Source organism: Rhinolophus sinicus, chromosome 17 (assembly GCF_057876585.1).
Source record: "Rhinolophus sinicus isolate RSI-liver-muscle chromosome 17, RSI-T2T, whole genome shotgun sequence".
Lineage (NCBI taxonomy): Eukaryota > Metazoa > Chordata > Mammalia > Chiroptera > Rhinolophidae > Rhinolophus > Rhinolophus sinicus.
Genome location: NC_142517.1, coordinates 62806589 through 62831889, shown reverse-complemented (window position 1 = coordinate 62831889; position 25301 = coordinate 62806589). Strand labels below are relative to the sequence as shown.

The following is a 25301-nucleotide window of genomic DNA, read 5'->3' as shown; positions in this document are numbered from 1 at the left end:
AACCAAGGAAATCAGAGCTTGATTGAAAATAAATCAACAGAGTACAGCACTGAGATGACACAAATGTTGGGGGAATTGTATGACAAGAATTTTAAAGCAGTCATCATAGAAATTTTTCAACAAGCTATTACTAACATACTGGAAACTGATGAAAATTGAGAAAGCCTCAGCAAAAAAATAAAAGATATAAAGAAGAGCTGAATGGACATTTTGAACTGAAAAATACAATATCCAAAATAAAAGCTAACTCAATGGGCTGAATAGCAGAATAGAGGTGATGGAGGAAAGAAATCAGTAAACTTGAAGAAAGGACAACAGAAATTACTGAATCTGAATAAAGAGAAAAATAATAAATAAATTGGATTTCATCAAAATTAAAAAGAACTTGTTGGAAAGGATGAAAGATGCAGACTAGGGAAAATATTTGCAAACTACATATCTGACAAAGAACTTAATCTAGAATATATAAAGAACTCTCAAAACTTAACAGTAAAAAAAAATTAACATCCCAATTAGAAAATGGACAAAATACATGAACAAACATTTCATCAAAAAGGACATAGATGTCAAATAAACACATAAAAAGATGTTCAACATTATTAAAACCATTATGTAAATTAAAAACACATTATATACCTATTAAAAGCAACTAAAACATAATTACAATATCAAATGCTGATGAGGATGTAGTATTTGATATTGAAACTGGATCACTCATATATTGCTGGTAGGAATACAAAATAGTACAGTCATCCTTGAATATACTTTTGCAGTTTTTATAAAAACTAAATACTACACTTATCATACGACCTAGCATTTGCACTCTTGGGCAATTAGGTCAGAGAAATGAAAACTTATTGTCCACATAAAAACCTACACACAAATGTTCATAGCAGCTTTGTTTATAATAGCTAAAAATTAGAAACAACATGCATGTCCTTCAATGGGTGAATGGTAAAAAACAGTACATTCACACCATGGAATACTATTTGTCCATAAAAAGAATAAACTATTGATACACGCAACTAAGTTGATGGATCTCAAGGGCATTATGATGAGTGAAAAAAGCTAATTTCAAAAGGTTACATGCCATATGATTACACTTATAAAGCATCCTCAGACAACAAAATTATAGAGATGGAGAACAGATTAGTGGTTGGCAGAGGTTAGGCATGAGGGGGTGGGAGAGGGGAAGAGTGTGACTATAAACCAGTGGCACAAAGGACATACTTGTGGTGATGGAGCAGTTGTACATCTGGGTTCTGGTGGTAGTTACATGAATCTGTACATATGACAAAATTGTACAGAACTGTACACACACACATCCTCGAGTGAATGTAAAATTGGTGAAATCTGAATAAGGTCTTTGAATCATACCAGTGTCAATTTCCTGGTTTTGATACGGTACTCGAGTTATGGAGGATGTTACCACTGGAAGAAATCGGGTAAAGGGTGCATGACAGCTCTTTGTAGTATTTTTGCATCTTTCTATACATCTATAATTATTTCATAATAAAAAATTAAAAAGAGAAAAGTAAAAGGGTCGAAAAGCAGGGATTATCATACCTGAGCTGATGCAGCTCATGCTGCCAGGAGAGGTTTTCCTGCCTGAGCTCTTCTTGCATAATCTGAAATGTTTTTGTCTTATCTTGATACTCCTGAAGTTGAGCCTTCAGTGGACGTAACTCAGTGTTTTCTTGGTTAATCTGTAGGTATTGCTGCTGCAAATTCTTCAATTCCTTCAGCTTTCACCAAGAAGAAAGTAAAAGGGTGACTCGTCACATCTTATTCACTCAGCTCTAAGTCATCAGCAGCTCCCTAAGAAGCCAGACAGCACAACAGACTACGGGCACCTAACAGTCTACTGACATATCACTGCAGCCTGAATCTCTAAAACGGGGAAATACATACAGCCAGGCTGGTGGGAATCACCCCACGGAGCTGCCATCAAGGCTGCAGGGTGTGGCCATTCCTGCAATGTCTACCCCTGCCCCCTGCTCCCAACGTCTTAAGTTAACTCTCAAGCTATAACCGACATGGAATAGATGTAAGGGACCTACAGCTTCTTTGTGGGTAGAAACCCCCTAGAACAAAAAGTATAAACACAGACTGGCTTCCTATTTAGGCATGTGCCCTGGTTAGGCTTCTAAACTTTGTTATATGCATGTCAGCCTTAACAGCAACTTAGCTGATGCTGATTATGAAAAAGGCAGTGATGACCAGGCCCAGCAGTGAAGAGCACGTAGGCTTTGGAGTCAGTTATCCTGCCTACACAGGTTGTATGTTTCTCACACCCTCTAAGCCTTAATTTCCCTCACCTATAAAATGAAGATAATCACAGTACCTCTCCTAAGAGTATGAGAAATAAAAAATGAATGTGTTACACACATTGTTAGTGATGATGATGATGATGATGATGATGATGCACTTGCCTTTAATTAGCAAACCTGCTTATTACATTCCAGGTATAGCTTCTAACTCTTTATCCTCAATACTCATTAAAATCTTGGTAGTAAAAAATGTCAGGTCATCTGGGTAAAGGGGGCGGGGGGGCCTTGAATACACCTCTCTTTCACCCACTCTGGAAACATCACTAAAACTACAATAAAGGCGTTATTTTTTTAAAGCACGAAACACAAGAACAGAAAGAACAAGAGAGGAGTCAGCAGCAACAAAATTAATTTTGGAAGCTGTAAAGCAGATGCATAAGTGGTAAATGACTTAACGGATGTGGGAAAGCCAAACTTTAAGCTGGCAATAGGGAAAGCCAAGGACCAATAGAACTTACTCAGCAGAATCTTCAAAAGTCTTAGGAATTAACAGCACCAGGTACCTCTGGAAAAGATGATGATGAGGGTAGGGAAGAGGTGATGGCTGAAATAAGGAGGATTAGATGAAAGCTGCTTAACAAATGCATCCCTAGATACTCTCTTCAGTTCCACATTTTTTTGTTACCCCAACAGACAACTAGAGTTTTATTCTATGGAATAGGTAAAAGAAAGTCTCTGGGCTATGAGACACCAGACACGGCTGAAGGTAAGGGTACTGCGTTAAAGCTAGGGTGATCAAGTGAATGTATGCTTTCTGAATGCTTGAGGCCTTTCCCCTACTCAGTTTGGAGAGTGCTGGCATACAGACCTTTACCTTCCATGCCTTAAATGAGAAGTCTCCACTAGAAAATCTGACTGATCCAAGAGTAACTAAAGACAACAACATGGGGACTACCCACAAAGCGCTCATCATGATCACACTGCAATGAAACTCAGAGTCGGTAAGCCCCACCCATAAGCTTTTTAGACCCTACCCTTAAACAGGAAGAGTAAACCAAGGATTAACTCTCACCTGAAGAATGGCTAATATTAAGGCAGAGATGAAAAGAAACTAAAAGAGTAATTTGAAGATTAGCAGGGGGAAAATGTAATATACTCAAAGATTTACGAGAGAATATTGGAAATTAGAAACATGAGAGCAGAAATAAAAAATTATACAGAAAAACTCCTTATGAGAAAACTTCAAAGAACAAAACTACCACCACTATTCTTGGAGAGATAAGAACATACATCTGTGACACAAGGGAAAAAACACACAAATCCTTAGAAATTAGGAACATGATAGCAAAAATGAAAACCTTTGTATAGGGTTCAAAAGATGAAGGTGAGAAAATCTTCCCAAAGTATAGCAAAAGAATAGAAAAGGTAAGAAAATTACAGAGCTAATCCAGAAGGTCCTACATCTAAATATCAGGAAGAAAAAAAAAAAAAAAAAGATAATCAAGAAAAAGGATGGGAGTGGAAGGGAAATGGTAAGTAAGACATATATCAAAAGATTCCCCAAATTTGATGAGTATGAATTCTTAGGTTCAAAGGACTAGACAGAATTATGAATGAAAATAGACTCAAACCAAAGTACATTATCATGAAATTTTGGAACACACAGACTAAAAGATTCTATATATTTCCGGAGACAAATGAGAGAGACAGAAAGAGAGAGAGAGAGAGAGAGAGAGAGAGAGCACTCACATACAAAGGATCAGGAACCAGTAGTTTTAGAATTCTGAACCACAATGTAAGCTAAAAAGCAATAGACCAGTGTCTTCACAATTTTGAAAAGAAATTATTTTCAGCCTAGAATTCTATACCCAGCCAAACTATCAATAACGTATGAGAGATGAAAAGACATTTTCAATAAATTTTCCTCACACATATTTTTTCTTAGCGAGCTAATGAATGATTCATTCCATCAAAATTATGGTACAAAACCAAGGCAAGAGAGACAGGGAATTTAAGAAACAGATCTAATAATGGAGAAAGATAAAAGGATGAAAACTGTCCTAGGACTACAGGGAAACTGGTTCATATAAGAGCAAATCAGAGACTCCAGGAGAATTTTCTTCATGAAGATGAAATTGATAGGAATAAACATCTTGAGAGGAGATGGGGAAAGTGGCAGTAAATCTCGGTTTAAATTACATTGATAAATACAAAGAAAACTAAAAAACAACAACAAAAAAAGTTATTAACTCTAGGAAAAACAAAGATATTGAGGAAAACGAACATATCTCAGCTCCAATACCATTTGTAGTCATAAAAATATAAACACTGAATATTGATTTAACCAAAATTAAAATTAAATTACATCAAGAAAATGGAGAAAGGGTTGTTTATTAAATGTGTGTATGTACTGTGTAAGCAGAGGGAGTAAAGACAACTAAACTCTGTTAGAATAAAATAAAATTGATAGCTAATGCAAAGAATGAAAAGCCAAGACTATAAGCATATTTAGATACTGAGGAAACACCCAAATAATACGCTAAAAGCAAACTGCCTCAGGAGAAACAGGACTGGGGTGCTACTGTTTGTTTTTCTTACCAAACACTGTAGAATTTAGTGACTCATTAATATGTGTATATAACTTTTTTAACCCAGAAACTAAAATAAAAACATGTTTTAGTTTTATTTGAACGCAAAAATATATTCTTTATGTAATCCCCTCATTTCTCCAGTCCAGATACCCTAAATGTTATCTTTGTAATAGACCAGATGAGAAAATGTAAAACATTCTTTATATAACTATATTTACTGTAGAGAAGTAAATGATGTTTCACAACTTCATAGTGCCTTCTCTATAGAAACAGAAGAAATTTTTTGGAGGCCTCAATACTTAAAAGAATAACTATTCTCATCTTGAGCAAGTAGTTTATCTTTCTTCCCCTTTCCTAAAATATGGTCACTGTAATTCATGCACATAATTTTTTTAATTCCCTATTTCTGATGGTTGCCAGAAAGCTCAGAGCAATTAGTGGCCCATTGTTCTAAGAGTACAGGATAGCGTGACATCCCCTTGAGACACTAAACTTATTCCTGGCTTCATCTTTTTCTCTTCTATCCTCATTTTCTCTTCCTGCTCAGTTCTTTTATATTATCTTGAAAAACTGTTCATATCTTAATATGCTACCTCAAGTCATTTTCAGTGTGAAATGAGTATTGATAAACAAATACAGGCACCACTAGAGATTTGCTCTCCACTCCTTAAGCAGGGATTGTGTAAGTGCTTCATGTGCTTTTGGGGAAGTCCTAAGGAAGTTTAGACAGATATGAAAATGTTATGGCCTCGTAGCATGCCTTGGGCTAAATCCTGCCACTTGGGCCCTCAGACTTATTTTGGGAAACTTCCCCTTGACTAACTAAGTAAAGACGAGAACCAAAGTAGCCTAAGTCCCTTTCAGATCTAAATCATCTCTGGGGTGGTTGTGACGGGAAGGGAAAGTACTGTTGGCAAAAGGTGATAAACTGCTGGTCTAGGCTGAATGTTTAAACTGATAGAGGTTGAAATACATCTCCCATATTTATCACACATGCGGCCAATAATTGAGAGACCAGAAACTTCAATGCACATGAGACAAACTGAGAACAAGATATGCGGAAAGGAAGAGCTGATGGACAGATAACAATACATTAGAAAGTATGCAGAAGGGCCTCAGCAGATTGCAGTGAATCATGTACGTAGTACCACCGAGCCATACTGTCGGGCCTTCATGTGATTTATAACCTTACCTAGGCTTTATAATCCTTTCATGGCAGATGTAAAAGCCTCAGGCTCAAAAGTTTCCGTGACTCCCCTACATGACAATTTTACAAAATGGAGAAAACGGTGTTTTCAGTAATACCCTAAAATACAGCAAATGACTGCCAATTGTTGATTACCTACCATATGCTTAACTAATTTCCACTATGCTAAAAGACCATGGGAAATACAAACAAGTATTCAGACATGACACTTATTATCAAGAGCTTGCAATCTAGTTGGGTTAATAAAAAATAAGAGTATAGAAATTAAACACACATAGACACACACACAATAAAGGCATTATGGGACAATAGAAAAGTACTACAGAAGTACAAACAGAAGGTAATAGACAATTAAGTGATCTGGAAATGTAACCAGAGGATTTGATTTCTGGGATGACTTTTAAAGAGTGGGAAATATTTGCCCTAAAAAAGGAAAATTGAGAGGACATTTTGGTTGATAGAATGGTAATAGGGGTAAGTAGGAAGCACTAGATAGGATTATTGCATAATGAGTAGATCAGTTTGGCTGGAATGAAGAGTACAAGTGGGGGAGCAGAAATAGGGAAGGCTGAAAAGAAAGCTAAGTATAAATTATAGGGTCTTACATGCCAGACAGAAAGGTTTGAATCCTAAGCCTCATTTAGAGCTATTACAATTTTTAAAGGTTTTTGAGTAGTGCAGTAATAAGAAAGTAGTTTCAGAAAGACATATTCAGCGATGGTATATAAAATGTACTGGAGCGGTGACAAACTGGGAACAACAATATTGGAACAGTTTAAGGGTAAGGTGTTAAGGACTTATCCTAAGATGTTGATGATGAAAAGGAAAAACATATTTGAGGCACATTATGAATAAAGAAATGATAGACCTTGATGGTTAAACGAAATAAAATCATAGACAGTTATGAGCCTTAGGAAACAGAAGAATATTATTATGAGTTATAGAAATATGGAAATTTTTAAAAAGCTGGCATGGCTTGTACATATCCAACAGACAAAAATGTGGAACTGGGGTTGAAAGATACAAAGTTTAGTCCCTAGTGTTTATAATACTTAAGAATAGTAGAGCAATTCACTGATCGAAACATTGTTAATTAAGATTCTATCCAGGAAAAAGATTTTGACTTAGAAGGTAATCAACATCTGGGTGCTTTAAATTACAGTTTTGAGGTATACACTGCCCCGATAAAAACCTTTTGCCTTTACATTCTGAAAGCAATGACAAAAGGTCAAGCTCCTAGAACAAAGTTAGCTGAACTCAAACTATTTAAAAAATATAAAGAAATATATAAATTGTGTTGATTTCAAAGCCATGGCTGAAAGGGGGAGGAGGTACAGAATACAAAAGGCAAGATTGTCTACAAATATTGGATATTAAGTGCAATATGAATGAACACATTACCTACAAAGGAAAAGAAAAGTTCGCATAAGACTTTAGACTTTATAATGAGGGGGAAACGATCTTTTCACTAGGGTTAATCTTAAAAAGCAGAATTTTCTGATTCTGGATATGGGTCACTTTTTAAAGTGAAAAAATCCAGCCTTTTGAAGCTCAGTTTATTTCCTACTTGGCCTAAGTACATGGGCTTGACAGAGTTAAGAGACTGTGAAGAAAGTAAAAAGTAATGTCACAAAACAGAATCCCCTGACAACCTGGCTTGGCTCACATAGTTCCAATTTTGCCTCTGAATCTTGATGACCTGGAAGTTTTCAGAATGAGACCTGGATAAAACTACTAGATCTTACTAACAGCAGCAAAATTTAGCATTGGAGGTCCTCCTTATCTTTCTCTCTGAATGAAAAAAAATTGGGTATTAAAGGAAAGTGAGTAAATGATTCAGCATGCAAATAAAACTTTACTAAACAGTCATTTAAACTTACTTAAATTAATCCTTACATTTAACTTCTTTTGACAAATTAGGGTTGAGACGTAAGAATGAGATGAGCTGAGTCCTCTCTACCCCTAATTCTATGAGATGATCTATTGCTGAATTGTCACTATAGGAAGGCAGTGAGTGATCCCTATATTTTCAGTTAAACTAAGACGAATTCTGGAAACATTTACATGTGGGTTGTGTGTAAAAACCTATTAAATAGCTTTTCATTTCTTAGTCTTTTTTATAACCAATGGAGTTTCATGCAGAGGAAATTCGTAATTTTTTAAAAATGGTAATGGCAGCTTTAAAATAATTTAAGTATCGCTTCTGTGTTTTTCTAAGACCAAACAGAACCTGTGGGATATATAATACTGTCCCTGAGTGCCCAGATAATATATATATATATATTAATATATATATATAATAATTTGTTTATCCATTTCTATAGAACTAAAAATCAATTTAAATAAAGGTTCAAAAACTCTCAAACGAAGATCAGAAAGAGAAAACCAGACACTCACTAGTCGGTCTCTGTCATTTTGGAGTGATGACATAGCTTTTTTTAAACTCTGTACTTCAGCTGGACTGGTTGCAGACTGGGCTGCAGACCTCTGCTTCCCTTCCTCGGACTTGCGGAATTTTTCCAGTTCATTCAACAGGTGATCTCTCTCATTCTGTAGACTGGCCATAGCCTTGGAAAAAGACTGCACTTGTTTGTAAGAATCTTCTAGTTGTGAAGACAAGTGAAGCAGTTGCTTATCTTTGGATAGAAGCTGTTGGTTAAGTTTCTCAAGGGGAGGCGAGCTGTTATCCTCAGTGGAATTCACTGGAAAGGCAGCTTTAGAAACAAGAACCTCTCTCTCTGTGATTAACGGCCCCTGCTCTTTCAGCTGTGACAACTGCTTCAGACTGGCATCATATTTCCTTTGCAGTTCATCAAGCTCCTCATTGGCACGATCTCTACTATTTTGTAGGGAACTCATAGACTTTCCAAAAGACTGGATTTGTGCTGTGAGATCTTTATTTTCTTTGGTGACCATGAGTAATTTCTGTTCCATCTCCACCAGATCTCTTGCTAGCTCTGCCACCCTCTCTTCTGCTGTTTCCGTTTCATTCCGCATTATCCCTGCATCATGATGAAGATGCTTTAATTCTTTCTTCATTTTATCTTCAATTTCACCTACCTTCTTGGCAGCTTCCATCTCAACATGAGCCAATTCCTCTTCCAGTTCTGTAATTCTCTTCTGAGAGGAAGAAAGAGTCGTACTTAATCTTTGTACCTCTTCTTCTTTTACTTTTAATTGGGCCTGAAGTAGTCCTACAGTACCTTCTTCTTGCAAGGCTGTCAATTGTCTCGTTAGTTGAGATACAGATCCTTTCAAGCTCTCGATCTCTTTAGCTAAACCTTGTTTCTCCTCCTGCAGGGCAGCAGAGGACCTCTGCAGATCCTCCTTTGCTTCTTCGGACTCCTTCAGCTTTTCTTCTAATTTTGCATATTCACTTTTTAGCTCCTTATTCTGCTTAAGTTGAACTTCAAGGAGTTGCTTTTGCTGACAGTCCTTTCTTGTTATCACTTGGTTCAGGTCTTCTCTATACTGGATCAGTTCTGCATCAAGCTTGGCATTCTCAGAATTAAGATCATCCATATGGCTTCTCAAGCATCGAATTTCTTCCTTAAGCCTATTATTCTCAGCAGCGGCCTCTTGGATGAGTTGATCTTTTTCCAAGATTACAGAGAGATGTCTTTCTTCCAGCTGTTGGTAGTCACTTACTATGCGGTCTCGGTCATCCTGGAGAGAAGACATGGATTTAACGAAGGAATTCAACTGAGCCTTCTGCTGCATGTTTTCCTTTTTGATGGATTTCAGTGTTTCTATGAGCCGATTGGTTTTGTCAACAGCTTTTTTGTTCTCCTCTTCTAAGACAATATTCTCTTCCTCCTGGGACAGCAAGTTTTCCAGTTCTTTAATTTCTTTATCATGTTGCTGATGGAGTTCAGCAACAGCTACTTGGATTGCCTGTTCCTTGGCAGAGAGCAGGCTTATAATTTTCTGCTCTTTCATGTTTATTTCTTCATGCAGCCTACTGGTCAGTTCTCTGGCGGCCTGAAGATCAGTCTCTAGCTGCTCATAACTGAACTTCCAATTTTGGATATCAGCCTCTTGCTGCTTTATGATCCCTTCCAAATGTTCTTTACTTTCCTTACATTTTTCTAAAGAGTTATTTAAATCAATCAACTGGTCTCTGAGATTCTTAAGTTCCGATTCTAATTTAGCTAATTCATTCTGAGAATTATGGTAGAGATGTCGAGTTTCTTCTAGCTGGGACAGAAGTTCTCTGTTTTCCCCCTGCAGAGTATCACAGACCTTCTGTTGAAGCTGGACCTCTGTCTGGGCCTTGGATTCCCAAATCTGCTTATCATGTTCAAGTCTAGAAAACGAGAGGTCATACATTAGAGTTCAAGAAAAAAACGACTTGATGTCTGCCTAAGAGACACATACTACAATGTGTACTCAGGTCTACAGATGAATATTCATAATTGAAAGGGCTCATCTCTTTAATGAAGAGATATTAATATTAGTTCTATGCAATGCTCTGTATTAAAGGTATATTGTACCTATGATTCATTGAAATGAATCATTTATTTATTTAAATTATAAACTTCAAAGTATATTGCTTATTTTAGTGACATGGTTTTGGATACTCTAGAAAGTATTACTTTCTCCTATTTTGCTTTAGTTTGCTCCAGGCAAGCTGGAGCAAAGTAAATGTCTGCCCCTTAAAGGAACAATCTTGGTGTGAGAGACAATAAGGAAACCCGCCTCAGAGCAGAAAGATACTAGTGTGGGGGACCTTGAATAGTTACATAAAATTGGAGTTTGAGGAAAGTAACTCAGACATATGCAGTATGAATTGACGTGGAACATGAGGAAGAGAAAAGAGGATATCGTTTAGGAGGCTAAGGCAGTGATTTGGTGGCACTGTGGTACAAATTCAGACAAGAGTGGTGGAAATGGAAATGAAAAGAAAGGGAAAAATCTGGATCTCTCAGCAGAAAGATGGGAAGAGAGGCACATGAATTTTTCATGTTAATGCAGTTGTAGCTGAAAGTCATTTGCAGAGAGAGAGAGAGAAAGACAGACAGGCAGAGAGGGGGAGAGAGAGAGAGAGAGAGAGAGAGAGAGAGAGAGAGAGAGAGAGAGAGAGAGAGACAGAGACAGATGGAGGTGAGAGAGAATATATCTTCTAGGGGAATTTAAGCCAAAATCAGTCCCATAATATTAAAAGTAACAGTGACAGTTTAAATAGAGACTTTCTTTTCCTTCAATTACCTTTGGAAGAGCAAAACAATTATTATGCATTTACCTGGAAATCTTGATCTTCATTTCCTCCATATGGATGGACATCTGCCTAAGCTGATCCTTTAGAACACTGCAGTTCTCCTCTTTGAGTCTAGTTTCTTCTTCTTTGGTTTGAATGGCATCACTGAACTTTCTCTCCCATTTCTTGGCTTCATCCATCACCCTGTCCCGATCATCCTGGAGGGAAGACATGCTCTTAGTGAAAGCTGCAAGCTGGGCCACAGTACTGTCCAAGTTTTCCTGAAGTTGCTTAACTTCCTTATCTTTCTTGTTTAGAGTAATCTGAATCTCTCCAAATGTCTCTTCCAAGTGGCCCTTTTCTCTACGCAAAGCATCCAGCTTCTCCTGCATATTCTTCTTCTCTTTCAGGTGTTTCTCTTCTACTTGCTCCAGTCTTCGCTCAAGATCTTCATCCTTTTGTTTCATTTGGCTTTTAACGGATTCTTTATTTGACTGAAGTTCCTTTTTTAATTTGAGATTGTCTGCGAGGACCCTTGCTGCTTCACTTTGGGTGTCATCCAGCAGTACTTTGAAGCTAGCTAATTCTGTTTCTGCTTTCTTGCGGTGTTCATTGGCTTGAGCTAGATTTTCTTTGGTTATTTCCAAATCTTTTTGGGACTCACTTTGAACAAATTCTAGGGCCTTAACAGTTCTCTCCAGTGCACTAATTTTCTCTTGGTACCTGATGCAGTCTTTCTGCAGCTGCTTTACTTCTTGTTGTTTTTCTTTTAACAGCTCCTGAAGTTCTTTCGCATGGCTCTTATTACTAGGTCCCTTCTGGGCACCTTGTATTTTCTCCAAATATTCCTTTCGTATTTCTGATTCCACCTGAGTTTTCTCCTTGACCAACTGCTGCTTTTCTTCTTCCAATTCACTCACACACTTTTTAAGGTTCTGCATTTCAGATTCCAGTAGCTCATTTTTCATTTGGGCATCTGTAACATCCTGATAATAATTCCCGATGCTTCCATTAAGTTCTGCTAATTGATTCATAAGCCTCTCTTCCAAATCATCTTTCTCTTCCTCTGCTGTCTCTTTGAGCTTGGTTACTCTGGCAAGTTCTTCTTGGATTTGCTGATTTAACAGGTTTAGTTTGGTTACTTCTTCCTGAAGCATTTTTAGTTCACCATCCTTTGCTGATATTTGACTCAGTAAAGCATTTCTCTCGTCTTCTGAAATCTGGTTCAATTCCTTTTCTTTCTGTTTCTCCTCCTCTAATTCAGCAATTCTTTCTTTGAGCTGATCAATCTGCTGTAGATAGTTATTAATTTCATCATGTGAGCTGACATTTTCACTTATATCAGGCTTGGCACTGGTCTCTGGCAGAATGGATTCTGAACATTCATGCTTTGTGCTCACACTCGAAGAATCCTGCTCCTTAGCGTCATCTGGGACAGATTGTGCTGCCTCTTCAGTGATATGCCTCTGGTTATCATGTTTCTCAGTGGCCTCTAGGCTAGCTTGTTTAGATACACCACCTTCTATCTCACGTTTTAAACTTTGAACTTCTTCACTTAGAGAGTCTTTTTCAGTCATTAAGGACTCAAATGCCTTAGAAAGGGTTTTATACTCTGTTTTGACCCTTTCCAGTTCCTCCTTCATGTTGGAATTGGAAGAAAGAAGTTCTTCCATACAATCTTTAGATGTACCTTCTGCAGGGTGTATCTCTGCTCTAAGCCGGTCATTCTCTTCTTCCAACTCGAGGATTTTCTGCTGTTTAGATTTAGCAAACTTTCTCATCTTTTCTTTCATTTCCTCCATTTCCTGTTGAGCTTCCTGCAACTGCTTTTCCACTTCTTTCTTGTTTGCTTCTGTGCTTCTTAGCTTGCCATACAGTTCTTGCTTCTCTTGCCTCACATTTTCCACCACGTGCTGAATCCTTTCTGCCTCATTACTAACATTCTCATAGGACTGCAGAAGAATTTCATACTCTTTTTGTAACTCTTTGTGTTTCTCCTGCCACTCAGTGCTTTCTGCAATCTTAGAACATTTCAAAGATTCGATTTCCTTCACTAACTTTTCTTTGTCTTCAGTAAGACCCTCCAGAGCTAATTTTAGACTTTCACAAGAGCCAGTGAGACTTTGATTTTCCACTAAAGATCTGTCCATTTCTGTAATGAGTTTGTCTCTTTCTTCCTGAAGAAGAGATAACTTTCCTAAGAATGTATCTTTTTCTTTATTTTGAGCAGAAACTTGGCTTTCCACATCTGCCAGAGACTTAGTGAGATGCTCAATGGTATCTCTGGCCAAAGACAACTCCTCTTGGAGACCTTTGTTTTCTTTTAGTGCTTCTTTTCGGGAAATGAGGGCAGCTTGCAGTTTCCTCTGTATTTGTTGCTTTGCTTTACTTTCTTCTCCTATCTCTTCTGGTTTTTGCTTCACCTCACAAAGTTCCGCCTGTAACTGCTTTACCTTCTCATCCTGTTCTTTGGCTTGCATTTCCAGCTGTGTATGCAGGGCCTTAATTAAATCCTCTTGTTCTATTATCTCTGTTTGTACTTTAGTAAGGGCTTCTTCTTTCTTGCTCAGCTGTCCAGAAAGGTATCTAACTTCTTCTTCCTTTTGGCTTATGAGTTTTTGCAGTTCATCTAGTTCAGGCTGGAAGTTTCTTAAATGTTCTAATCCAGCGATTTCTAATTGACTGCTTTCCAATTTCTGCCTCAGGCTTTCTGCGCGGGCTTCGGCTTCATGGGATGCTGTCTTTAGACTTTGGATTTCAAAACCCTGTTTATTTATCTGCTCTTGTAATTGAAATACCTCTTCCGATTTTTTAGTGAGCTCACTTCTTGTACAACTGACCCTCAATTCTAACTCCTCTTTCTCAGCCTCTATTTCTTGGAGCTGAGCCTTAATCTGGGCAATAGAAGTATTACCCTGCAGAGCACGTGCCTCTTCAGAATGCGAAGGCCAGTCTGGGCACAAGCTAGACTCTGAAATAGGTTGGGCAGGTTGCTGCTCTGTGGCTTTCAATAAAGGGTCTTCTAACTCTTGAGTGGGAGAGCCTCGTTCTTGCTGGTCAGTACCTGGAAATTTTCTGTCTACACGCTCCCTTATTTGTATCTGGAGTTGCCTTAGCTGGTCTCCAATGTTTTCATTTTCCTTGCTTTGCTCATCAAACTGGTCTTGCAAGCGATTATAGTCATCTTTCTGTTGCTTTAGCTCCTCCCTAAGATGTCTTTCTTTTTCCTGTGCCTTTTTTAGAATCCCCTTGCGAGAGGTTACCACTTCCTGTAACTTCTTTTGAAGTTGCTCCTTTTCTTTTTCAAGGTCCAGTATCTTTTCTTCCAGCTCTGCTTTCCAGTGTTCTACTGCACCTCCATCAGGTGGACTGCTCACCACTGTTTCCTTTCCAGGTGCTGCGGAGTCTCCACCACCTGCTTCCCTGTTACCTGTGGTTAACTGTTGGATAATTGCTTGGTTTTCAATGATTTCTGCTTGGAGCAAACCTATCTGGTTTGCCTTCTCTTGCAAGTTCTGATTCATCTCTTTGAGCACAGCCTGTAACTCTTCTTCAGCTGCTGCCTTTTCTTCCAAATCCTTCCTTAAATGCTCTAGTTCCACTTCTTTCTCAGATATTGTCTGTTTTAAAGAAATTTCTATTTCTTGGCACTTAGAAGTCATACATTTTTCTGAGTCTTCTTTACTTTCTTTAGCTTCCTCCATTTCTCTCCTCTCATTCTCATTGAATGGGATCTCTTTTCCGGATTCATCTTTCACTTTGGCCAATTCCTCTTCTAATCTACTGACTCTCTGTAGAAGTTCCTTTCTGTTAATAAGAGCTGCCTGGAGCTTTCTCTTTCGCTGCTCACTTTCTTTCTTTACAACGTCTAATTCATGCTGAAGTTCTTTATTTATTAGCCCTGCTGGGCTCAATTCATCGTAAGTCTGTTTAAGGCCAGAAACAACTTCTTTGTCTTCTTCCACTTGCTCTTTTTTTGCCTCTGCAGCTCTGGATAATAAATTCAGCTGTTCTTTAAGAGTCTTAATTTCAACCCCAAGAGAAAACTTCTCTTCATTAAGCTGCACCATTTTCTCAGTCATACTCAAGCTGATTTCTGTCACTTGCTGATCCTTGTCCTCGATGGTTTGTTGAAGGGTTTCCACATCTCTCTTTTTCTCTAGTAAGAGTTGATCCATTTTTGCTATTTCCAGTTCCTTCTGTGAAAGAGTCTGCTTAAGTTCTTCCATCCGATTTGAGATATCCCTCACACGTTCTGCTCCCTCAAGCACTTCACTTTCCTTCTTCTGCAGCTGGCTTTGCAGGCTTTTCATCAGTGTACTGTGTTCAGAAAACTGAAGCTGTACATCGTCCAGTTCGTTCTGTAAAACTTCAATTTTCACATCTTTCGATTTGGCTTCTATGCTGAGACTGTGGATCTGTTCAGTAAGCAAGTCGTGTTGAGTAGTCTGACTTTCATAGTCAAGTCTTCTTTGCCTTTCTGCTTCTGCAAGGTTCACTTCCAGTTGCTGTACCTGAGCCCTTAGTTCCGTTACTACACTAAGTTCCTTCACCTGAGAGAGAAGCTGGTCTCTTTCTTCGGACAAAGCAGTGAATGCACTGTTGGTGTCTTCAGCATTTTTCTTAAAATCTTCAATCAACTGGGTTAGGCTGCTTATTTCCTTAGCTTTCTCATCTAAATTATTCTCATAGGTTTCTTCTGCTTTATGAAAGCTAATCTCAAGCTCTGAAATTTGACTTTTTAGCCTTTCCAATTCTTCCTGGTGACACTGACAAACAGCTGACACAGCAGAAGGGGATTTATCAGCATCATTCTGCTTTGTTGATTTCAATTCCATTCCAGTGTCATTTAAAGATATTTCCTCGGATGTTCTACTTGGATGTTCAGTGCTCACCTGCTCTTCTTTTTCAGTTATTGGAAGACTGCTCTCTTCATTTGACATTGGGGGGAAATGCTGCCCTATATCTTCATGCAATTTTTTCATCCTGACTGGAGCTATTCCTTCACTCTCTATCTGTTTCACTTCTTTCTCGTCAAGGACATCAGGGTCCCCCTCAGCCCTTTTGCCCTGGAGCTGCAACTTAAGAAATGCAATCTCCTCTTGAGCTTCTTTCATTTCCAACAATAAAACTGACAGTTCTTCATGTTTCTTAAAAAGTGTGTTCTCTAGAACATCTTGTCCACTTTCCTCAGCAGAAGAGCTGCTCTTGTTGAGCCTGGTAGTATCAACCATGCTGCTCTGTTTTTAAAATAAGAAAGAAAGAAAGAAAAGGCCTCAATCAAATATATTATAAGAAATAGCCAAACTAAAAAATGGTATTTTGTGCATTTCCCAAAATCTAATACTTTTTAGTCCAAACCTGCTTCCTATCATAAAACTACTAAATACTTTTAAAATCAGTTTTTATTTTCCAAATTGGACCTCTGAGAGCACCCTGTCAGTCCTGCACTGAGGTCAAGCCATATTCATAAGACCTAAGGAAACCTGGAACTGTTTACTAGATATTCCTTACTTGGGAAACTTTACTTCTTCAGATTAAAATACCTACTTGTTTCTCCCAAGAACTGCTTAAAAATGAAATGGGAAGCAGGAAATGAGTTAAATTTTTGTTTCATACCATACCAAGGAGGAAGTTATGGGATTCATTCTTTTAAACTAGCCATTGAAATGAGAAATATTAGATAAGATAGCCATTAACAAACAAGTAGATTATCAAACAAATACAATAAGTCCTCACAACGTCATGGATAGGTTCTTGGAACTGGGGTGAGAAGACACATAAATAGAAATCGTATGCTAATTGGAATAGAAATCATATGCTAATTGATATGAACAAGAGTTACATTCCTATGGCATCTCATCAACATTATAATGAAATGACTGAGTGAAACCACATTGGAAGACCTGCTGTAGACTGAGATAAACTAACCAGGATCAAATAATCAAAAAGGAGTTCTGATGGGGTTTGGGGATGAAACTATGGACTTGTTTGACAAAATACTAACCAAGTTACTATTACAAAGATTACTGTATTAAATTGCTCAATCCATATAAATTATTTCCATAATTGTTTTCTAGGGAAATAAAATCAGTGAATCTCATAGTAAATAGTATTTTATTAAATGAGTTTGAGGACAGTGTATACAATAAAATCACCACTTCTGCTAACAGCATCTTCTTTTTCTTTTTCCCAGAAAAAAATTCTATTTGACAGAAGAAAATAACCCCATAAGATTATCAAATAATGTAGTGGCCAAGAGTACAAGCTCTGCAGCCTGACTGCCTGAGTTTGTAGCTCTGCTATTTACTAGCTGATGCTGGCACAGAGTAAATATTCAATGTATACCAGCTATTATCATTCCCAGGCACTACTAAGTAAGAAAAACAAAAGAATCAGTTTAGAATTATTTATTATTTTAAGAAACGTTATTTCATCTGTTTTTATAAGCATTATTTTATTTTTTGTGATGCTACTCATTTCAAATTCTTTACTCTCTGTGTTATTCATACTCATATATTTCAAGAGACCAAAACTCGAAAGAGTTTTTAGCACAAGGAAAAAGTTCCTTTATAATTTGTTCCTGTCACATGCCTATTTATCTAGCCCTATACACATGAAAGACCTGATATAGTCGAGGCCTCACTTCTGCCTGATGACTTCAATGTAACTAACTCCTTTTTTGTTCTCTCTTACCCTAAGTATTCTTATTTCCTCTTTTCTAACTATCAGTCATGGCACTTCACTCACTTCCTTCCTTTAGCCATGCCCTCTGCTGCTCCCCATGATAGCTACAGAGTTTAATTACCTTTCTGGTTCGAGTGAAAAAAGAAAAAAAATCAATGTCATCCCACAAGGAGAGGGCAGAGAACCAGAGAACTTAGTTCTTTCTAGAAGAACTTAGTTCATTATTTTTTTCTCTTCATACTAGTCGGCCTCTTTCAGCTGAGCTTATACTTTCTATGAACCTCTCTTACTTTCTTACCCTAAAGGAGTATCTTATTGACCCTTCCTTTTGCAATTTCTATTTGGTTTTTCCCTTTCTTTTCTATTGTTCCCTGTTTACTTGTTCTCCCTTCTAGTTGTTTTTTATTCTTTTTCTTAACAGATTTCCATATTTCTTATCTGTTCTTTTCTGAGCTAAGTTATCTTGTTCTCTCTAGTCACGACTGCTAAGCATCTTAAGACATTAAGCGTTCCCTTGGTCAAATAAGATTAATTTTTACTCTGTCAGTGTCCTTATAATGCTACAATTTTAAAAAGTTAGTTGCTTTTGACAATTTTGTGAACCGAGCATCAGTGGCCCCATCAAAGTTATTGAATATAAGTATGGTGGCTAATTTTATTGTCTACTTGGCTAGGCCATACTACCTAGACACTGGGTCAAACATTACTCTAGATGTTTCTGTGAAAGTATTTTTGAGATGAGATTAACATTTAAATCATAAACTTTGAGTAAAGGAGATTGTCCTCCATAATGTGGGTGCCCTCATCCCATCAGTTGAAGGCCTTAACCAAATGACCGACTGACCTCCAAAATGAGGGAATTCTGCCAACAGATTGCCTTCGGACTTGATCTGCAATTCTTTCCTGGGTCTCCAACCTGCTGGCCTACCCTGTATATTTTGGATTTGCCTGCTTCTACAATTGTGTGAGCCAATTCCTTAAAATCTTACTTTATATGTGCATTTCCTATTAGTTCTGTTTCTCTGGAGAGCTCTAAGTAAGCAGATACTTTTGTTAAGAACTTACATTATTTCTCAAGGTCATTTGTGATACTATCTATCACTGACTTCTTGACTGGAAGAACATAGCTAATTAAACACAAGAAAGCTAACAATAATTTTATATCAACAGAATATTAAGGAACTACACATTTTTTATAGTAACTTTCAGGTTATAAAAAGCACCATTGTTCAAAAATACCCTTTTTAATATAATCCTAAATGAAACTCTACCAACTGACGGAGGGGAACTAGAGATTTTATCTTTAAAGAATCCAAATATTCAGAAACAAATGAGAATAAATGGATCTTAAATAGATATCACCTTCTAGGTAATGTAATTCTGTATCAACATTAGAAAGTTGCAGAAACGTTTAGTTTGAGGCTAATTCCTCTTGATCTAGTTCACATTCTGGTTATTTTAAGAACATATCACTTACCTCACTGATGTCTCTATCTGCCTCTCCAGTTCTATTCTGAGCCTCCAGGAGAGTAATCTTAGAAGATAGTTTTTCTGAAAGTCACAAAATAAAGATCTTTAGAAGATATATGTAGAGAGTTAGAAAAAAAAGAGGCATGAAGCTAGTTGAGATGCATAAAATAATCATGAGGAAAGAATTAATACAAAAGAGTTTGAGGGAGATAAAAGGATTTTTTTTCATTAAAAGGAAATGTCGAGAGGATATAAAATAGAATGATACTATTAAGTGATGATAATTAACCTGAGTTAATTATGAAATAAATAGTGGAGGACTGTAAAGTAGAAGGATACCAGAGCACGTGACAAGAAGCAGCTATTTTTGTTACATAATTTGGAACTTCTAAGACAATAAATTTGCCCAAATTTATCCATAATCCTACTTGGTTCAAAGTATACATCTTGTATTAATATAGCACTTATAATGTCCTCAATGTTCTTTCACATATGTGCATAAAGACATCAAATTTTAGCACTAGAAAGAAACGATCAAATTTTCTCAATGACCATATGAGGAAACAAAGAATGACATGACCTACAGCTAGTTCATAAGAAAGTTGGGATCAGAATCCAGTCTTCTGAGTTCTAGCCCACGTTTTATTACATTGCGTATATCTAAAAAGGGTAGTAGTATCTTGGAGGATAAAAATATTAGGAACTAATATTTCCCTAGGGAGCTTATATTCTTTCTGAGAAGCTAAGTCAAACAGTAAAGAAAAAATAAAGCATATTGTTTATACTGCATCAGTGTCTTAACATGATCTACTGTGTTTTCCTGAAAATAAGACCTAGCTGGACACTCAGGTCTTATTTTACTATAATATAAGACCGGGTATAACATAACATAACATAACATAACATAACATAACATAACATAACATAACATAACATAACATAACATAACATAATAAATACCAGGTCCTACGTTAATTTTTGTACCAAAAGACACATTAGAGCTTACTGTCCAGCTAGGTCTTATTTTCGGGGAAACATGGTACATGGGCCTTCATGATTTGACCCTACTTATTTTCCAACCTCCTCTTCTTGCACTTCCCTTTTCTGTTCACTCTACTCTCAAAACACTGGCCTTCTTTCTGTCTGCAAACATAATCAAAGGTTTTCATTCCTCAGGGTATTTGTACTGCTTTTCCTCTGCTCTTTGCTCAGCCTCGCTTCATGGCTGCCCCTTTTTCATCATTCTGGTTTCAAGTTCTCAGAAGGCCTACGCTGACCACTCCAATGCTCCTTTCCTCTTCCTCCAGGCACACCTGCAGTAACCTGTTTAATTTTTATCCTAATACTTATCACTCTCTGAAATTTTCTTATTTATATACATGTTTATGGCCTGTCTTCCCCTCTGATATGTTCAGAGCAGTATCCTTAGCAACTAGATTAGTGCCTGGCACATAGGAAAGGCATCATAAAATTTTGCTGAATGAATGAACATTCATGAAACAAATGAATTCAGAACAGTATATAATGTGTTCAGACACCTCACAAGATTATTTGGGGAATGGGTACAATAGTAGAAATGAAAATACAAAGGGTGAAGTTGAATAGAACATGACACATAAAACAAAGGTAACCTATAAGACCAGACACTAAAACTAATACAAAAAATCTTAAGGCCAGTTATCTCTGCAGGAAAGAGCAAGGAGAACGGAACTCACATTTTTAACACCTCTAAACCTTAATGAGCTACGTGACAGTGACAGGCACTGTTGGCAAAACTGCAAAATAAGCATCATGGATAAAAGGTCTCAAAGAAGTGCTTTGAGTGAGTTGAATAGTGAGCTGAACGTGTGGTGTTCTTAATGTATTAGTAATGGTGGGAAGAATCTAATAAAGGTATAATCCCTAGTTTAGAGCTAAGTGGAACTATAAAATGGTTAAGGTGGAAATATTGGCTTTAGGGTCTAAAAAAAAGCACAAACTTTACTTGGCACTCATTTTCATTCTTAGAAGGTAAAGCGTAGTAGTCAGTTAATTCAGGATAAAATAGATCAGTAAAGCATTATTAACTACATACCACTAAAACCTTGTCAAGGTCCTTGTCAAGCAGGTGATAAATCGAAGGAGGTATGTCTTCATTTTTACTAACTGTTCACACACAGTCCGACAAAATAAAATGCTAAGTTTAATTCAACACAACAAATGTTTATTCGACAGCTACTATTTGCCAGGTACTATACTAGTTCTAGGTAAAAGGTAAAGCAAAGATGAAAAAAAATGGCCCCTGCCCTTGAAGAGCTTATACTTTATCTTTAAAGAGCATATTATATGAAATAAAAACATATAAACAGATTATTTGAATATAATGTTAAGGGAATGCAAGGATGTTTCAGAAGCACAAGAATGCATTTAACTCAACTATGGGGAATCTGAGTTGATTTTCTGAAAAAGATATGCCCTAGTTGAGGCCTGAAAAATGAGTTAAGAATTAGCCATGCTAAAGGAAAGGGATAAGGTTCTAAGCAGTGTACAGCATGAGCAAAACCCAAAATAGTTTCTACCTTTGCACCTTTATTTACACTCTCTCTATTACTTCATCTCAAAATTTATTACCAGGTATGTCCTTTCTTTTTGCCTATTTAAAAATTCATCATCTTATTAAGGTCCGATTCAAGCCATGCTTCCTAAAAGATTCCCTGACTCCTCCAAAATGAATATAATACAGACATCCTGCAGCATTGATAGCCCAGACTGCAAAATGTTATACTTATGCAAACATTGGTACTGTGCTTGAATTATTTAATGTGCATTAATCCTATCTTCGATAACTAGCAGCTCAGCTATCTAAGTAAGATCTTTATAGTCAAACAGTCAGAGAATCTACATGTTATACACATATAGTGATAAAGGTAGAGGCACTTGTAGGTTAAGAAGACAGAGAATTATGGTTTTCATTTATACATACCATTCTCAGCTTTCAGTTCTTCCAGTTCTACAGAAGAACTAAGGAGTAAGGCTCCCTTTTCATTCTCTAGCTCTACCACTCTCTTCTGCAAAAACGCAATATTGTCCTCAGTGACTGCCTAAATTGTAGAAAGACAACAAATTAATGATTCTCCAGTGAAAAACTCTCATACTAATGCCCAGATAGCCTCCAGCACTTTCATCTTCTAAAAGTTCTCCAGCCATGAAAATACTTTAAAAATAGCATCTACTTATCTGCCTAGATAATCTTTGAAGAAATGTTTTTTTGTAGAAAGAGAAAATATTTCACACAAACTTTCAGTTCATTAGGTTTTGAATTTAAAACTGAAGCCTAGATTACAAAGACAGAAATTCCAACTCTATTGTATAAGAAAGAACATTTTCAGGTCCACAAATAAATAACATTATAAAATTAGATTACTGTCACCTGATAACAAGGTCACTCTCTTAAAGGAGACTGAACATAAAGAGAGGCTTTCAAAGGAGAACAAAGGCAAAAGTAATATGTACTCCTTAAGAAAGGAAGAAGAGCCATAATTGTTTTGTTTTTTCCAGGTATAGTAAAAATTCTCACGCTTCCTTTATGCATACATATTGTTTGGTTTTCCTAATGATGGGCAAATAATCAAATTATGCCACATCTTTAGTTTTATGTCTTTTTATATATTTTTCTTCTCCAAGGGGATTATTCTATATAATTTTTCATAGGATTATAAAATTTTTGAGCCTTGAGGGTCTTTACAGCTCACTCAGCCCCAAACCTTCTTTTGATGTTTAAAGAAATGGCAAGGAATAAGTTTAAGGATTTTATGGCTTTTATACTGAGGGAAGTTCCTAGTTTGCATTACACAGGGCAAGTAAAACACAGAAAAGCCAGAGGTCTTTCTGGCTTGAAGAATAGGAAGACAGACTCTGGGACAAACATAGCTACCAGAATGTGAGGGGGGAAATCAAAGAGGGAGACAAAAATTTCAGTAAGGGGGAGCCCTGAATTCTCCATATAATATTACAAACAATGAACTATGCATGTGCAGGGCTGACTTGAAGCAGTCCCGCTAAGGAAAAATAATTCAACTGAGTTTTGAGTGGCTGCCTATCATAGGCCAGAGTATGTGGTTTGAGTCCAAATTACTGGCTAACAAAAAGTAATCAAAACTCTTCAGAGTTTAGAAATACTGAGCAGAGTCTTGAGAACAAAACATTCATAATATTCAGGATTCAATGCAAAATCACTAATCACACAAAGAAATAGGGAAACATGACCCACTGTCAAACAAACAAACAAATACAAACATAATCAACAGAGACCAAGCACAAAATGATGCAGATTCTTGATTAGCAAACAACGATTTTAAAGACACTATTATAATTATGCTCAGGACATAAAGAAAAATATGTTTATAATGAATGAAGAGATGGAAAGTCTTAGTAGAGACTTCCATAGATGACAAAGGGCAAAATGGGTAGAAAAATTATTTCAAAAAATAATGGCCAAAATTTTCCTAAGAAACTTAACAAAAGCTAGGTGAGAAAATGAGAAAGAAACCACAACTAAGTAGTTCACAAACACAGATAAAGAGGAAAGTCTTAGGTTAAAATTGTGGTCTGGGGCTTCCAACTTTTGTTAATATAACACATACAGCACCTACAGCATAAATAATAGCGCAAGGGTTTATACATTTTAAATGGAGTGGTACAGTATTAACTCTAAGAAGGCTCAATGGTTAAGAACGTATAATGTAAAAAAGATACATCGTGCTAGCACCAGTCAAAACAAAAATAGAGTAGCTATATTGATATCAGACAAATGTACATCTCAGACCGAAGAATGTCATCATGGATAAAGAAAGTCATTTCATAATGATAAGTGGGTCACTTAAACAAGAAGACATAAAAATCCTAAATGTTAAAACCCTTAATAATATAGCTTGAAAATATATCATGCAAAAACTGATAGAACTATAAGGACAAAAAGATAAACCTACAATGGTAACGTGAGATTTGAATACTCATCTTAATAATTTAGACAAGTAGACAGAAAAGCAGCAAGTATATAGTATACCTGAATAACCTTATCAACCAACCTGACATGACTGACACTTATAGAACATTCTAGCCAACAACAGCAGACTACAAATTATTTTCAAGTACATATGGAATATTTACCAAAATAGATAATATTCTTGGCCATAAGAAAAATCTCAATCAATTATAAGATTCAAGTCATATAAAATAGGTGCTCTGGACCACAATCAGAAATACCTCTAGACGTATCATCACCCCCAAATATTTGGAAATTTAATAACCCAAGAGACAAAGAAGAAATCAAAAGGGAAATTTGTATTTTGAACTGAGTGAAAATGAAGACACAACAGAATCTGTGAGATGCTACTAAAGGAGATTTTACGGGGAAATTTACACGTGTAGTACAAAATGCACATACCATAAATAAGAAAGGTCTCAAACTAATGGCCTCAGATTCCACCTTAAGAAGCTCAGAAGAAATCAAATCCAAAGTAAAGAGAAGGAAGGAAATAACAAAGATCAAAGTATAAATCAATAAAATAGAAAACAGAAAACAGCAGAGAATCAGTGAAGCCAACGCTAGTTTTCTGAGATCAGTAGTCGGTAAATCTCTGGGCAATCTAACCTGTATAAGAGAGAAAACACAAATTACCAATATCAAGAATGGGAGACGTAACATCACTACATATTCTACTGATATTAGAAGGATCATAGGGTACTATCATGAGTAACTTTATGCCTATAAATTTGAGACTTTAGATAAAATGGACAAATTCCCTAAAAGATAAAATACCAACGCTCACTCAAGAACAAACAGATAACATGAATCACCATCTAGCTACTAAACACATGGAAATTGTACAGAAAAATGC

General features: G+C 36.7%; 1 protein-coding gene across 10 annotated transcripts in view; it reads right to left on the bottom strand.

Annotated features, from left to right (window-relative positions):
• GOLGB1 (golgin B1) overlaps positions 1 to 25301 on the bottom strand; it is a 73650-nt gene that overhangs the window by 13828 nt on the left and 34521 nt on the right. For all 10 annotated transcript variants that reach the window (XR_012495990.2, XM_019729616.3, XM_019729619.3 and 7 more), the window contains 5 exons: positions 22385 to 22502; positions 19430 to 19503; positions 11311 to 16505; positions 8466 to 10374; positions 1567 to 1745 (listed from right to left, as the gene is read on the bottom strand). Coding sequence is in view for 9 of the 10 variants with exons in the window: in XM_019729616.3 (XP_019585175.3) it covers positions 1567 to 1745; positions 8466 to 10374; positions 11311 to 16505; positions 19430 to 19503; positions 22385 to 22502 (7475 nt within the window). In the remaining variant the exon portion in view is untranslated. The remainder of the gene's footprint in view (positions 1 to 1566; positions 1746 to 8465; positions 10375 to 11310; positions 16506 to 19429; positions 19504 to 22384; positions 22503 to 25301) is intronic.